Here is a 17,212-nt window from a genome sequence, read left to right as displayed (position 1 = left end):
TGGTCACCCCTACCTCAAACATCCTGCAGGAGGAACATTCCACCGCCTGTGCTGCCATGACTGTACACTGTCTCCAAAAACAAGAACACTGAGTCAATAACCTGTGGACTTTAAAGTTAGGTTAGAGGAGGAGGGTGGGAGGGAGGCCCTATGGAAGTAGGACCTGGGGTCTAGAACACACCCACTCAAATACTAATCACTTGCCTTCCCGCCCAGCTATGCGCTCCAACCTCACTTCCGCTGCCCGCTACAGGTAAGTAATTTTGAAACAAACTGTCTTACCTTAGCTGTAGTCTCCCGGGTTCGTTTTTCCTCGGCCGCTGCTCCCACTCAAATGACCGTTGGTGAATTAAAGGGGGAGTATTTATACTCACCGTTCTCCTTCCCGGCTGCCCCTCTGTTTACCGTCACTTCCTCTGCTGCTCCCGCTCTTTTTGTGAAGAGAAAAAAAAACCGCTGCCCGCTACAGGTAAGTAATTTTGAAACAAACTGTCTTACCTTAGCTGTAGTCTCCCGGGTTCGTTTTTCCTCGGCCGCTGCTCCCACTCAAATGGCATACATACATTTGGCATAAACTGAAGTGTTCATAATGACTTTTTACATCAAACTTGAATATGGGTGAACCATGTCGTTAACATTAGGGCATGTCCAGAGTGCAGGGGCATTAGTCATACCCCAAGAGAACAAAAGATTTGCATTTCTATACCACCTGGCACAACCGCTGGGCATCCCAATATATGTCTGTTGTATATTAATTGAGTACTTAATTTTAATTCTCTTTCTAACAACACTGTGAGTGCCCCTATGACCCAAGGACTATATCGCTCAAGAAGGCTGCTCACCAGCATTTTTTGCAGATCAGTTGGGGATGGGCAATAAATGTCAGCCAGGCCAGCGATGCCCACATCCTATGAATGAATGTTTTATAAAATCAAGTAGTGACTATTTCCTGGGGATTCACTTATGCTGCTATCTACAAGAGCAGATGAAGTTGTGGTGCTTGGATTTAGAGGTACAATGTTTATAAGTGTATCTCTGTAAATGAAAGTGAAAAGTGTGCAATGATTAGGCTCCAGTTTTACTGTTCCACCCAATGGCAAACTAACATAGAAGGACATACTTTACAAACAAGGAACGACTGTATGAAGCATTGTCACTACTGTTACAGAGTTGTAGATTTTTCACAGGATGGAAAGAAGCTTTTCAGTCCATTGTGTCCAAGCCTGGCATCAAGAACCTATTTATTCTAATCCCATTTTCCAGCACTTAGCCCGTTTCCTTGTATGTTACGGCATTTCAAGTGCTCATCTAAATACTTTGTGAGGATTCCCATCTCTACCATTCCTTTAGGCAGTGAGTTCCAAATACTCACCACCCTCTGGGTGAAAATTCTGCCTCAAATTGATTACATGTTCTGATTCTTGAATGCAAATCAGAATGGATCACTAAGGGATAAGTATTAGTCCAGACTCAGGGAAAACTCACTTCTGTTCTTCAGGTAGTGCCATGGAATCTTTTAACGCCCTACTGCGGGAACAGGTAGGCAAAACATCAGTTGCCTCTCTGAAAGATTGCACGTCCACCAATGCAAGTCTCAATCTGCCCAGCAATGGAGTATCAGTCATCTTTCACTAGAAACCACAGCCAGCTACTAATAGGCTTCCATCCTAGTCTAGGCTCAATTCGAAGGCACAATGGCAAAAATTCAGTAACCAGTCTCTTTTTTTTAATTCCCAACACCAGATTCAAAGGGTAATGTAAAAGATAAGGGCTGTTCTCTCATTGGAAAGAGATGACTCATGGGGATTTATCCTGAGGGTCTGAGACGTGGGGTGAGGCTGAGAAAGTGGGACCGTTATGGTTAATCTCAGTGCGTGTGGGAATTGAACCCACAATGTTGGCATCATTCTATCACAAACCAGCTGCCCAGCCAACTGAGCTAACTGATCTCCAATGCCAGGGGAGGTAAGAGTGCCAGTTTGGCACTGCGTAGTGTGGAATTATGACAAGTTCTTTTACGGGGGCTTTGGCAGGGAAGAAGACAGTCAAAAAAATTTTGTTTCGTGCTCTTAATCCCATACACCATTATTGCATGGAGTTCCACAGAGGGTAATTTGGAATGCTGGCGGTTGCTTCATTTTGATTCCGGCCTAGCCTGCCATGTAAAATTTACCTGATTGTATGATGACTGATTAATGCCTTGCTGTTGAATGATCAATTCCATGTAACTCTGGAACTTCTTTCTTTATGCAGGTTAGCGTGCTCACCACTCTGGAGAGGAGATTTAACTTACAGAGCGCTGACGTTGGTGTTATTGCCAGCAGCTTTGAGATTGGAAATTTAGCCCTGATATTATTTGTGAGCTACTTTGGGGCAAGAGGGCACAGGCCGCGCCTGATAGGATGTGGGGGCATCGTAATGGCCCTGGGGGCTTTGCTATCCGCCCTGCCGGAGTTCCTAACTCACCAGTACAAGTATGAATCTGGGGAGATTCCCTGGGGACTAGAAGGCCGAGACCTGTGTGTTGCAAATGTATCAGCAAGCAGCCAAGAACAGGAGGCCAAGATAATCTGCAGGAACAGGACTTCTACCAACATGATGTACCTTCTACTAATTGGAGCCCAAGTCCTATTAGGTATTGGTGCTACACCAGTCCAACCTCTTGGTGTGTCTTACATAGATGATCATGTCCAAAGGAAGGATTCCTCCCTGTATATTGGTAAGATATACTAAGGTATTCAATTTGATGATGCTCTAACCATGTTATACTTGTCTGGTGAAATAATTATGAGGCCAATGATCAGTAAAAGTTGCCATCACTCATTTTGCTCATGAGATGTTTGTGCCTCCTAACTGAGAAATGAAGCCAGGTTTCTTGACTGAAATAGGAGTTGGTTGACATTACAAAACATTCACATCCTCTTTTAGCCAGTAAGTTGGAGCCTGTAGGAGATTAAACATAGCTTTAGACCATTTTAATTTAAAATCATTTGAATCATCATAGCCTTTTCCATTGGCATATTTTGGGGTTTCAAATTTGTGTTAAAATTAAATTTGAATTATGTAGAATCTACAGACCGCTCTACTGGGAGTATTTATTCTTTCCACAAGGATGCTCCCACTCTTGAACTTTATTGGTATGACTTTCTGTTCCTTTCTCCTTCATGTGTTCACCCACCTTTCCTTAAAATGATCTGTCACAACTCTTTATAGTTAACAGTTCCAAATTTCTAAATTTTGGATTTATTGATGATTCTCGTTTGTTTCCGACCCCAGTTTTGGATTTTCCCACAAGTGGAAACATTTTCTCTTTTGTACCCATTGAAATCTCTGATAAATGTTGACAACTCCATCAGATTACACAACCGCTCCCCCACCCCTAACCTCAACCCAAACTTCTCTTTTCTAAGATATTTAATGTCAATTGGGATTTACTTCCATTTTCCAGAAAGGAAATTTCACAGATGCTGTGAAGGGAATAATGGACGAGGCAGATTATATCACTGGAGGATTCCAAATTTGGCTTGAGTTCTGAGGCAGGATCAAAGTATATCTGTCACCCTGGCAAATACTTCATAAACTTAGACCAGCTGGTAATATAGGATCCATGACCCCACGGAGGATCTGCACTCAATTAGAATTAACATTACTGACAGGACAACATCATGGGAGACCCAATTGTCCAATTCCCTTTGAGGTAGGTTCCCCTGTAAGGGTACAGGATCAGTGAGTTTATCCTCAATAGAAAAAGTGAATTTGTAAAGGTATTTCTTTGTATGGGAGGGTATTGCTTACAATGATAAATGAGTTAACAGGAAGTCCGTTCTGAGGAAGGGTCATCGAACCTGAATCATTACTCTGGTTTCTCTTCACAGATGCTGCCACCAGACCTGCTGAGCTTTTCCAGCAATTTCTATTTTTGTAACAGAATGGGCAATATTAACAAGCAATCTATTGAGAACTTGGGGACAAGCTTGAGTGACAGCATTACACAAAGGAACCTCATAAAATTGATGATGTGTGGCACTATTGCAATCAAAATGGACCACCAGGAATCCCTTTCCCATCATTTTTAAGGCCATTTGAAGAGCATTGCACCAGTGAGATGCATTTTTGGGGTATAAGGGCAAACCTAACATTTATTATCCATCCCTAATTGCCTTTGGGAGGGTGGTGGAGAGCTGCCTTCTTGAACTGCTGCAGTTGTTGGGATTTTGGCACATTGCTGTTAGCGATGGAGTTCAGGATTTTGACCTCGCAACAGTGAGGGAACAGTGATATATTTCCAAGTTAGGATGGTGAATAGCTTGGAGGGGAACTTTCAGGTGATGCATCTGCTGTGCCTGTTCTTCTTGGAAAGAGGGATTGGGGGTTTGCAGGGACCAGGTGAACAAGGCCTGACGAGTGGCTGCAGTACATCTTGTATGTGTTGTGCACTGCTGCCATTGTAAATTACTGTTTAAAGGGCCATGTTTAAACTGGTGCATTATTGCAAATTAAATGGGTGTCCCATCTCTTTGGTTGAGACTAAGTTAGATCAGTGGGAGACCCTTGTGAAAATTCACTCGTGTCATTGAGGAACCAAGATTGCATTTCAAGAAATGTGTGCAGGATTAAATTACACACGGGACAATCTGACTGAGCTGCTGAGAGTGTGCTTTCCATTTTGTATGATTTCCCTTTCTTTCCACCACCCCGACTTCACCCCTCTCCCCTTCATCTTTTTTTGATTTTTTTTCTCTGACAATTCCTCATTAATCTTTGTTCCTGGTCAGGTCATTCAATGGGAGAGAGGTTAACCTCCTACCTGACCTTTCAGATGGATCAGATCGATTGAAATTACCATAGGTACCAATTGGAAAAGGAATAAGACTTCAGCTGAAGTCACAATCAACATTGATTTTAACATAAGCATGATCAAGCAGCTTGCTGGCTCTCTCAGCACCTCGTATTTCTCGTACACAATATCCATGCAGTTGAGAGAAGGTGGTGGTTGAAATCAATAAAACAAAAATCGCTTACTGGGCCATAAGATCATAACACATAGGAGTGGAAGTAAGGCCATTCGGCCCATCGAATCCACTTCGCCATTCAATCATGGCTGATCGGCATTTCAATGCCACTTACCTGCACTTTCCCCAGCCCTTAATTCCTTGCGAGATCAAGAATTTATCAATCTCTGCTTGAAGACATTTAACGTCCGGGCCTCCACTGCGCTCTGTGGCCAAATGGACTTTCCCTGGATCTTAAAATTCTTAGGATCTACAACTTGCATCTTTGCACACCTGCAGTTATGCACTGGACAGCAACAAACTTATAGAGTCATAGAGATGTACAGCATGGATACAGACCCTTCGGTCCAACCCGTCCATGCCAACCAGATATCCCAACCTAATCTAGTCTCACCTACCAGCGCCCGGCCCATATCCCTCCAAACCCTTCCTATTCGTATACCCATCCAAATGCCTCTTAAATGTTGCAATTGTACCAGCCTCCACCACATCCTTTGGCAGCTCATTCCATACACGTACCACCCTCTGTGTGAAAAAGTTGCCCTTTAGGTCTCTTTTATATCTTTCCTCTCTCACCCTCAACCTATGCCCTCTAGTTCTGGACTCCCCGACCCCAGGGAAAAGACTTTGTCTATTTATCCTATCCGTGCCCCTCATAATTTTGTAAACCTCTATAAGGTCACCCCTCAGCCTCCGACGCTCCAGGGAAAACAGCCCCAGCCTGTTCAGCCTCTCCCTGTGACTCAGATCCTCCAACCCTGGCAACTTGCTTGTAAATCTTTTCTGAACCCTTTCAAGTTTCACAACATCTTTCCGATAGGAAGGAGACCAGAATTGCACGCAATATTCCAACAGTGGCCTAACCAATGTCCTGTACAGCCGCAACATGACCTTCCAACTCCTGTACTCAATACTCTGACCAATAAAGGAAAGCATACTAAATGCCTTCATCACTATCCTATCTACCTGCAAATCCACTTTCAAGGAGCTATGAACCTGCACTCCAAGGTCTCTTTGTTCAGTAACATTCCCTAGGATCTTATCATTAAGTGTATAAATCCTGCTAAGATTTGCTTTCCCAAAATGCAGCACCTCACATTTATCTGAATTAAACTCCTTCTCAGCCAATTGGCCCATCTGGTCCAGATCCTGTTGTAATCTGAGGTAACCCTCTTTGCTGTCCACTACACCTCCAATTTTGGTGTCATCTGCAAACTTACTAACTGTACCTCTTATGATAGCATCCAAATCATTTATGTAAATGACAAAAGGTAGAGGACCCAGCACCGATCCTTGTGGCACTTCACTGGTCACAGGCCTCCAGTCTGAAAAACAACCCTCCACCACCACCCTCTGTCTTCTACCTTTGAGCCAGTTCTGTATCCAAATGGCTAGTTCTCCCTGTATTCCATGAGATCTAACCTTGCTAATCAGTCTCCCATGGGGAACCTTGTCGAACGCCTTACTGAAGACCATATAGATCACATCTACTGCTCTGCCCTCATCAATCTTCTTTGTTCAAAAAACTCAATCAAGTTTGTAAGACATGATTTCCCACACACAAAGCCATGTTGACTATCCCGAATCAGTCCTTACCTTTCCAAATACATGTACATCCTGTCCCTCAGGATTCCCTCCAACAACTTACCCACCACCGAGATCAGGCTCACCGGTCTATAGTTCCCTGGCTTATCTTTACTGCCCTTCTTAAACAGTGGCACCACGTTAGCCAACCTCCAGTCTTCCGGCACCTCACCTGTGACTATCGATAATACAAATATCTCAGCAAGAGGCCCAGCAATCACTTCTGTAGCTTCCCACAGAGTTCTCGGGTACACTTGATCAGGTCCTGTTTAATTATCTTTCTGTCAACTGCAGCATTCTCTTCAATACTTATTGTAAACAATAAATTTGAGTGTTTTCGCATTCTCTTCTGAAGTGCACGAAGCACAAGTTTATCTGAATACTTCCACATCTGGCCAAATAACACAACATGACATAGTAGATTGTGGTCTAGGCCCAGACTAAAAGGACCAAGAGTTGGTTTGTGAGCTATGTACATCATCAAGAAGAACTGCCTTCACTTATGAATGAGGAAAGGAAATCTGTGTGACCAGCCTTGCTGGCAGTGATCTTGAAAGTTGAGGTTGGAGTCGAGTGCTTGTTTGCCAGGACAATGGAATCAGGAATTTGGGCAAGGGACCACTCCTTATCACTTGGATCTCACCCAATTTATAATAGCACTGACCCATAACCGTCTGCATTCAATGTCATATGTAATCCTAGTTTTGGAACAGGGCCTATTTTCCAGGGTAGGAAAATCTTTATCTCTCTACTCTAACATCCATAATTCTGGGATTGCAATGACAAGAACACAATTTTGCATTTGTATAGCATCTTTAACATAGTAGTAAAGCAGGCCCAAGGCACTTCCCGGAAGCATTATCACATCACATGTGAAGACACAGCCACCTTGATTCAAATTGGGGCACATTCAAGAAGAGGAACCCAAACCCCTAAAGGGCTGAAGGTGGCCTCACAAACAGAGTGGGGCAATTCCAGAAAGGTACTTGAAAACATGTCTGGAAATGAGGAGGAACTTTGACTCCCTGAGGGTAGTGAATCTGGAATTCTTTATGTTGAAGGCTATTGAGACTCAGTAATTAAGGGTATCCAAGGGTGAAACAGACAGATTTGAAAATGAAACGTTGATTTTCCTGCTCCTCGGATGCTTCCTGACTGGCTGTGCTTTTCCAGCACCACACTCTCGACTTTGATCTCCAACATCTGTAGTCTTCACTGTCTCCCAGGAAAATGAAGTTGAGGATTATCAGATCAGCCATGATCTCACTGAATGGCAGAGTTGACTTGATGGGCCGAACGGTCTATTTCTCCTCTGTCTTATGATGATTTTAAAATTAAGGAACTGGTAGGGCAGGAGCTATTGTAGATCACTGAGCAATGAATGGTGGCTGAAATGGGACTGGGTACGTATTAGAATACAGGCACTAGAGTTTTAGATCAGTTCAATGTTATGTACAGTGGAAGCTAGAAGATCAGACAGCAGAGAGAGTTTCAATGTAGTAAGGTTTAAAATATATTGTTACGGTTAGCAATAAATAAATGGAGCTTTAAATGTAAGCACTGCATAGCCCATCCAAGATACAAGCCATTCAGGACACCTATACTGAAACTGTATGATTAAGCATTTGCAGAGTTCTATTTCTACTTTAAAAATAGAACTTAATCCAAATAGATTTTTGATCCTAATCTTTATCCATTCCAACTTCCACCTTTACACATTTCTACTTTTCTTCAGTGGAATGTTAAGTCTCTCTGAGTAAATGTCATTGCAGTTTCAGATTCTGAACAGCAATTTTATTGATGCCAACCTTTGGTGACATTTATGTTCCAAGATGCTTTTATGGAATGTACCGCAACTTCGAACAGGTTGCACTGAATACGTTTGTGAGATGTTCCTTTCGCTCCACTGGTGCCCAATTGTATACTTCTCCAAATGGGAAGGCTAAAAGTTCAGTTGCCATCTGTGATTGGATGGTTACTCCCAGCCAGTTTGATGGTGACATTGCTTGAGGATCTATCTCAGCATTCCTGCTCAGAGAGAAGGGAAATCCACCTGTACCCCAGCTATCAGGCAACAACTGCAGGGAGTGTGAACATCAAAATGAGTAGGGATGAGTTTTGAATGTGAAATCCCTTATGATTAAAGAGCCTACTAATTCTCACATGAACAATAGGTGAGAAACTAGAGGGAACTGCTTACTATCCAAATTTTTCCAGCGAGGAATTGCTGACTTAAATAATTACTGAATCCCTACAGTGTGGTCATTTAGCCCATTCAGTCCACACTGACCCTCCAAAGAGCATCCCACCTATATGCCCCCCCACATCTTATAACCCTGCATTTCTCATGGCTAATCCACCTAGCCTGCACATCTTTGGATTGTGGGAGGAAACCAAAGCACCCAGAGATGGAGGGAATGTGCAAACTCCACACAGATGGTCACCTGAGCGTGGAATTAAACTGGGACTCTGACACTATGAGGCAGCTGTGCTAGCCACTGGGGCACCCTACAAGTGAGGGGAGAAGAACTATAAGAGGCTAACAAAATTCAAGTTGTCACCTTAGAGTCACAGTGACTTAGCTTACCTCAATTAAAAACAAAAGCAGGAAAGAGGAGGTCTCTTGTACATTGGGTTTTGACACTTCACCTAGGTTTAGCAGTCATTTTAAAGGACCATAATGGAGCTGGGATAACTGCCTTTGGTACTGTGCTGTCAAACACTTTGGTGAACAGAGAAAGATGCTTAATTTGATGCTCCAGCTCATGTACATTAAATAGCTGAGAGTCCTCTTTATGGCTGCACCATTTTCAACCTGATTATGTCTGCCTACCACAAAGAATGCTGCGGTCAGCTAGTGAATGATTAAACAAAAAGAAATCAAAGTAATGAAATGGAACTGGATATGATCTAGTGTGCTATTACATAATCTACTTAATTCAAGCGTGTTTTGTGATCACTTAGACAATGATTTCAGCACAGTAATGCACTGAACTGAAGCCGCAATCAGATTTCCCTGATGCATGTTTACATTGCTATGGTTATTCCATTTGACCAGCTCCAGCCAATTATTTAATGCATTTGCTTCTTTCATATGCTGATCAATGGGAAGGATAGTACAGTTAGGGGACACACTAAATTTTGAATGACCAGTCTCAGGCTCAAGCATTCCAAGATCAGGCTTTGCTTGTTTAACTGCAAAGCCTTCCCTTTCTTGTTCGTTTGAACAATCGAAAGACCAACCTGACCTTGAGCACAGTGCCACTTACTCTACCAAAGTGATGTCTTCTAATTGGCACCTAACCTACTTGTGGTAAAAACAATGACTGCAGATGCTGGAAACCAGATTCTGGATTAGTGGTGCTGGAAGAGCACAGCAGTTCAGGCAACATCCAAGGAGCTTCGAAATCGACGTTTCGGGCAAAAGCCCTTCATCAGGAATAAAAGGTTTTATTCCTGATGAAGGGCTTTTGCCTGAAACATCGATTTTGAAGCTCCTTGGATGCTGCCTGAACTGCTGTGCTCTTCCAGCACCACTAATCCAGAACCTAACCTACTTGTGGCCTACCTAAGTGAGATTTCAGATTGATGACAGTCTTGTGTCTTGGTTCGGTGAAAACTTGGAACTGATTAGATTAGATTCCCTAAAGTGTGGAAACAGGCCCTTTGGCCCAACAAATCCACACTGACCCTCCGAAGAGTAACCCATCCAGATCCATTCCCTCTGACTAAAGCACCCAACACTATGGGCAATTTAGCATGGTCAATTCACCTGACCTGCACACCTTTGTGACTGTGGGAGGAAACCGGAGCACTGGGAGGAAATCCAGGCAGACACGGGGAGAATGTGCAAACTCCACACAGACAGTTACCCAAGGCTGGAATCGAACCTGGGACCCTGGTACTGTGAGGCAGTCGTGCTAACCACTGAGCCACCATGCCACCCTACACTGGACCGAGAAGGTGTTGGGGAGTTTGGAATTGAATGCCTGAAAGCCTGGCAAAGGCAGAAACTCTCACTGTATTAAAAAAAACTCTTGTTTCATGAACCTATTAGCTACAAGGCTCTAGACTGAGAGCTGAAGGTGAAGTTAGGCTGTGTAACTCTTTTTGGCTCAAATGGACTTTATGGGCCAAATGATCTCCATCAGTGACATAAATATTTCTGTGTCCTCAGTTTGATCCACATCAGATCTTAGCAGCCCCTGTGATGGGGTTAATGTCAATATATTTCCTGAACTAAGTGAATTTTCAATATAGCTCATGGGTACACATATCAATTTTGTCCTAGCTCTAGTCATGGAGTTTTGCCTCTCATCATTCCACTCTGGAGAGGTTGAAAGATGGCACCAAGGAGGTGTCCACAGGAAGAAAAGCTGTTCTAAAAGGAGAACTGAATTCCAAATCATTTTGCTATTGAGGACTTGAGAGAAACATCAGTACAGGTTTTGGCACACCAACATACGCATGGTAAATACCCCAACGAATACAATCACATTTCAAAGCAAATGGCAAAATTCACATTGAAATGCAATTTCATATTGATGGCGTTGCAGTGAAAATGATACATATCTTTCCTTCTGGGGTATGTTAACTACTTTGCAAAACTATTGAACTCTATTAAAATAGCATCTATTATTTTCCTCCCCAGTTTCGTCCAATCTGAAATGACTAATGATTAGACAAGTGTTAAGTACCATTCATCTGACTCACATGAAAGGGATGAATAAATCATAAACTCTATATTTTGTTCTGAGTTCTGAAATACAGGGGAGATTTGACCCCTCCACTTGCACTTCCTAATGTGTGTTTCAATATCAAATATGACCAGTTAGTATCTTGTACTCCCTCTGAGACAGTATTGAGAGTATCTCCTGCCCTTGTTAACCCTTTCACTTACTCTTAAATTACAACACCCAGGGCAACCAAAGTTAATTGTTGACTTTGCCGTGTAGGACAAAATGGTGGTTAGATATATTGCTAACAATCAGTCTTCTTGTGTATTTGATTATTTGTCAAACCCCTAGCACATCTCAATCAAGGTTTCTCCAGTTCAAGTACAGGTCACTGCCTTAGTTCAGCTTTTGAATGATAGTATACAGCATTGACTGCATTTCAAATGACCCTGTTAGTTTAATTCCATTGGAGTGGTCTTATGAGCTCTAAGGTTGAGGAACAATTCTGACAATTCTGTTTTCGTTCATTATAAAAGAAAAAAGAAATGGTCACTGCTTGCAATTTGTATATCTCATCCCGTGTAGGAGTGGGATAAATGTGATTGGTTTCTAGGTTCAGAAGGGAAAGGCAACCAGTTAGAGTAATTATGACAGTAAATGTAGGATCTTATGGAGATAAGGAAAAATGGTGTGCTGAAGCTAGGTTGCACATTAACCAAGGCTCTTATACATGGCCAAGCTGCTGTCTTAGGAATAAACATCTAGATGATGCTGCCTGCCACACGAAAATACAAGGTAGGAATAGGCAATGTGGCCCCTCAAGCCTGTTCTGCCATTCAATAAATTTGACGGTGGTGTGATAATGCCACTGGACCTGCAATCCAGAACCCCAGGCTAAATAGACAAAAACAGAAATTGCTGGAAAATCTCAGCACATATGGCATTATCTGTGGAGAGAAATCAGAGTTAATGTTTTAAGGCCAGTAGCTATTCTTCAGAGCTGATGGTGGCGAGGAAAAGGATGGGTTTTATGCAGAACTGGGTGGGAGAGAGTAAACGATAGATGGAAGTAGAGCCCAAAGAGAGAGAAAAACAGTTAGACAGACAAAGGAATGATTAAAGGCCATTCTGTGGCTGACAATGGGGAGTGTGTGGTTGTAGCCCATTTGATGACAAGGCCTGGTATGTGGGGGTGGAGAAAAACATGGGGAAAGGTGCTTAGGCCCGAAAATTGTTGAACTCGATATTGAGTCATGAAGGCACCAGGCTTTCCAAGTGGAAAATCAACTTGTGCTGAGCCTGCACTGGAGCACTGCAGCAAGCCTGAGACAAAGATGCTGGACACTGAACAGAGTGGTGTGTTATAATGGCAAGCAACTGGAAGCTCAGTGTCTTTTGTGCAGACAGTACGAAGGTGGTCTGCGAAGCAGTCACCCAGTCTGCAATTTATTTCCCCAGTGCAGAACAGACCACATTGTGAGCAGCGAATACAATAAACTAGATTGTGTGGAGTGCAGATAAAGTGCTGCTTCACCTGGAAGGTGTGTTTGAGCCCTTGCGTACTGGGGAGGGTGGAAGTAAATGGACAGGTGTTACACTTTCTGCGTTTGCAGGGAAAAGTGCTGTGTGGCTATTGGGGGAAGTGTTGAAATGAAGGAGTGGATCAGAGTATGCCAGAGAGAACTGTCCTTGTGGAAGGCTGACAAGAGAGGGGAGGGGAATATGTGCCTGGTGATGGCATCCTGCTAGAGGTGGTTGAAATGGTCTCATGATCCTCTGGATGTGGAGGGTAGGTGAGGACATGGGGGACCCCATCGTTGTTGTGGGAGGGTAGAGGGGGTTGAGGCCCAAAGTCAGGAGATGGTTCAGACCTGGCTGAGCATCCTGTGTACAATGGTGCTGGGAATTGCTCAGTTGAGGAAGGAGGTGGACATTTCAGAGGCCCTCTTATCAAAGTTGGCATCATCAGAACAGATACGATGGAAATGGAGGAACTGGGAGAATGGAATAGTGTCTTTACGGGAAGGAGGGTGTGACAATGTATAGTCAAGGTAACAGTAGGAGTTGTGAGTTTGTACCGGATATTGGTGGCTAGCCTTTCCCCAGAAATGGAAACAGAGACATTGAGGAAGGGGGGGGGGGGGGAAGTGTCAGAGACATTCAGAGGGAGTTAGGTTGGAATGAGTAAGGCGGGCAGAGAAATTGAGGTGACTGATGTCACATTGACAGTTCTCAATGAACAGGTTGGGTGCAGGTAAAAGCCCAGAGAGTGGGGTACAGGTGGAGGCAGTGTGCTGGAGGTGGATGGAGGGGTCTGTGGGTGGGGGAAGCGGTCTCTTTTACATTGGAGAAATGATTCGCAAACTGGGTGACCACTTTGCAGAATATATTTAATTCTACCTTAAAAATAATCAAAGGCTCCGCTTTAAGGAAGAGAGTTCCAAAGACTCACAATATGTTACTCCTTATCTCTGTCTTAAGTAGATGACCCCTTATTTTAAATAGAGACCCCAAATTCGACATTCTCCTACAACAGGAAGAAAACCTTCATCTTCCCTTGACCTCAGATCCAGTCACAAAAAGTCTCTTTTCTTTGGTCCACCTTACAGGACTCTTTCTTTATGGTATCTTCTGTGCACTTTAAAAAGTTCCTGGCATCTTTTTTTTTACTTTCCCAAGGCAATGTAACCAAGATTCAGATTTTAAAATGGATGGTGAATGCCCAAAATCCACCGGACAAGTCTACATTACAGTAAACTGGCACAGTGCGATTCAATTCACATACAAACACCATTGAACTAATTGTGGTATCTCATAGATGGAGATGTGGTACATTTAGCCTCAGCTAATCTCAGATATAGATTAGATTACTTACAGTGTGGAAACAGGCCCTTCAGCCCAACAAGTCCACACCGCCCCGCCGAAGTGCAACCCACCCATACCCCTACATCTACCCCTTACCTAACACTACGAGCAATTTAGCATGGCCAATTCACCTGGCCTGCACATCTTTGGACTGTGGGAGGAAACCGAAGCACCCGGAGGAAACCCACGCAGACATAGGGAGAACGTGCAAACTCCACACAGTCAGTCGCCTGAGGTGGGAATTGAACCCGGGTCTCTGGCGCTTTGAGGCAGCAGTGCTAACCACTGTGCCACCGTGCCGCCCACTAAGTTAAGATGTCCAACTAAAAAGCACACTGTTGTGAAATATTAATGGCAGAAACGTCATTCTCTGTTTTAAAGAGCTGTAAGTTTCAGCATGCAGCCCTTAAATGTCAAAGTCTGATGTTAAATAGTTACACTGAGAAATGGACCAAATAAAAATCATCCTCCTAATCCCAAACACATAATCAGATTGCATTATATCAGAGCAGTACAGGTTACAAATGAAGGTATTTGCCCTGCAAAAACATTGTTAGAAGCTCAAGATACAAAGACCAGACACAAAACTTTAATCTTTATTGCCCATTAACTATGTCCATAAACACGATAGAGCAGACGTTAGCAGGAACCATCTCCTATCAGATCTCAATCCCATTTACTGTGACATCATGAAGACATAGCTCGTCACACACATGCTCAGTAGGTAATGTCAGTGTATCAGTATAGTTAACCCTTTGCACCACACACTCTCCCTGTTATTATTTTTCCTAAACGAGTGTGCGTTTCAGCAAAACAAGTGACACAGAAGCTGGAAGGGTTAAAGGGGGCCAGAGAGCAAGAAAAGTATATTGTGGAGGATGCTTGCTCCTGTCAACGTAAAATCATCTTTCTCGTTATTTCTAAGTGTCGCGGCTACCAGACCGTTTTGATCCTGGAGAAACCTTATTTAATCTGATCACATTTTATGAAGTAGGCAGCTGAAATGTTAACAGTTCTGTACATTTCCGGTCAACATTATTCCACCCTGTTCCCACACACTGCTGTCACCAGGCTTCAGTTGCTGTAGGCTGTTATTTGCAATTTGCCAACAATGAGATGATTTATTTGCTTGAATTTCTTTTTATTTTGAAACCATGCAAGTGTATTTAGACACATTCTTCCCTCCAGATCTCTACTGCTGCCTGTTATCATCAGCTTTCCAGTTTTATTTCTCTCAGCCATACAGCTCTAGCCTTACATTCCCCATGGTGAAAGTTAATGCTGTTGTGTTTGTGTGACATGCATGAGGAGTGTGCAATGGGACAGCATTGGCCTATATAATGTCCTTGGCTCAAAGGACACAGACACTGTCTGCTCAAACGTCCTGACTGCAGCACAGGGGAGCTAGGTGCTTTGATAATTGGCAGCATTACCTGTCAAAGCCTCCAATCTCTGTCTCCCTCTCTCCCAGATGGAAATCAGACATCACCAAACTGTGAAGGCTGTGGTCTGCCTATCCTTGTCCTCTGCTATTTCTGTAAAGCTATTATGCTCATTCTTAGCCCTAAAGAGTAACTTATTTTATTATTTATTATTAATTCATCTGTGTAAAATATTATGGGAGTAGGTTGTCCAACTTCACTGATTAGCTATATTCCCTTAAGTTTGTTACAGTTGCTTATTTCAATCTGAGTGGTTCAAGAAGGCAGTTCACCACCACCTTTGCAAGGGCAACTAGGGATGGGCAATAAAATGCTGGTCTAGCCAACGATATCTATGTCCTACGAACACGAACGAATAAAAAAAAATTGATTCGCGTTCATCTGTTTTGTTACTTCACTCCTTCTTTGACCAGTCTAGACATGAACTGCATGTATTTTTGTTTAACCCGGGAGGTTTGTTCAAAGTTGTATTCCTTCAAAATAAAATGAATCACTTGTATGAATCACATGTATGCTCCTTGCTGCCCAGATTGTGCCTCATTACACAGTGAAGAACTTTATTTATTTTCGATCAACCTGTTCTAATGGATAATGACACAGATCCAAGGTGGGTGAGTCTTCAATCTGGACTTCTGACCCAGAGGTAGGGGCATGACCACCATCTCAGAGGACAATCCTTAGATGTAGAGGAATGTAGTTGGCACCATATTCTTAATCAGCATGTGTTTGGACAGGTTAGGAGGCACCTCCATGAAAGTGGGATTGGAACCTTCTGGTCCAAAGTTATGGACACTACCACTGCACCACAAGTCTCCCCTAAGTCTATTTTTAAATCAGCCTGCTCAGGCATGCCTCTGGGCCAGGCAGGTATTTGAGTCAACCCTGACCATATTTACACTTAGAATCACTTTCAACTTGACTTATTCCTTTCTGCTGAATGTAAATTTCATTTTCTTTTGTGGTGGGATTCAAACCTCTAATGAAATGCATGTAGGTTTGCTCGCTGAACTGAAAGGTTAATTTCCAGACGTTTCGTCACCCTCCTTGGTAACATCTTCAATGGGCCACTGGGTGAAGCACTGTTGATAATTCCTGCTTTCTATTTATATGTTTGGGTTTCTTTGGGTTAGTGATGTCATTTCCTATGGTGATATCATTTCATGTGGTGACATCATTTCCCATTCATTTTCTCAGGGGGTGGTAGATGGGGTCTAACTCGATGTGTTTGTTGATAGAGTTCTCGTTCCCAAACATCTCAATAGAAAGCAGGAATTATCAACAGTGCTTCGCCTGGAGGCCCACTGAAGATGTTACCTAGTAGGGTGATGAAACGTCTGGAAATGAACCTTTCAGCTCAGCGAGTGAACCTACATGCAGAACCTCAACCTGAGCTATGAATCTTCTCAAACCCCATAATGAAATGGTCTGTCAAGTCACTCATAGAATCCCTGCAGTGCAGAAGCAAGCCATGTGGCCCATCATGTCCTTTTGAACAGCATCCCACTCAAATCCACACCCCCATCGATCCCTGTAATACTGTATTTCCCATGGCTAATCCACCTAGCCAACACATCCTTGGACACTATGGGAAATTTAGCATGGCCAATCCACCCTAACCTGCAGATACTTGGAC

At 43.2% G+C, this 17,212-nt stretch overlaps 1 protein-coding gene across 2 annotated transcripts in view; it reads left to right on the top strand.

Annotated features, from left to right (window-relative positions):
* slco3a1a (solute carrier organic anion transporter family member 3A1a) overlaps positions 1 to 17,212 on the top strand; it is a 193,884-nt gene that overhangs the window by 19,206 nt on the left and 157,466 nt on the right. For both annotated transcript variants that reach the window (XM_072565209.1, XM_072565210.1), the window contains exon 2: positions 2,254 to 2,719. In XM_072565209.1, the coding sequence (XP_072421310.1) occupies positions 2,254 to 2,719 (466 nt within the window). The remainder of the gene's footprint in view (positions 1 to 2,253; positions 2,720 to 17,212) is intronic.

The sequence above is a fragment of the Chiloscyllium punctatum genome, chromosome 48 (assembly GCF_047496795.1).
Source record: "Chiloscyllium punctatum isolate Juve2018m chromosome 48, sChiPun1.3, whole genome shotgun sequence".
NCBI lineage: Eukaryota > Metazoa > Chordata > Chondrichthyes > Orectolobiformes > Hemiscylliidae > Chiloscyllium > Chiloscyllium punctatum.
Note: the sequence above shows the minus strand (reverse complement) of the source record. Positions and strands in the feature narration are given on the sequence as shown.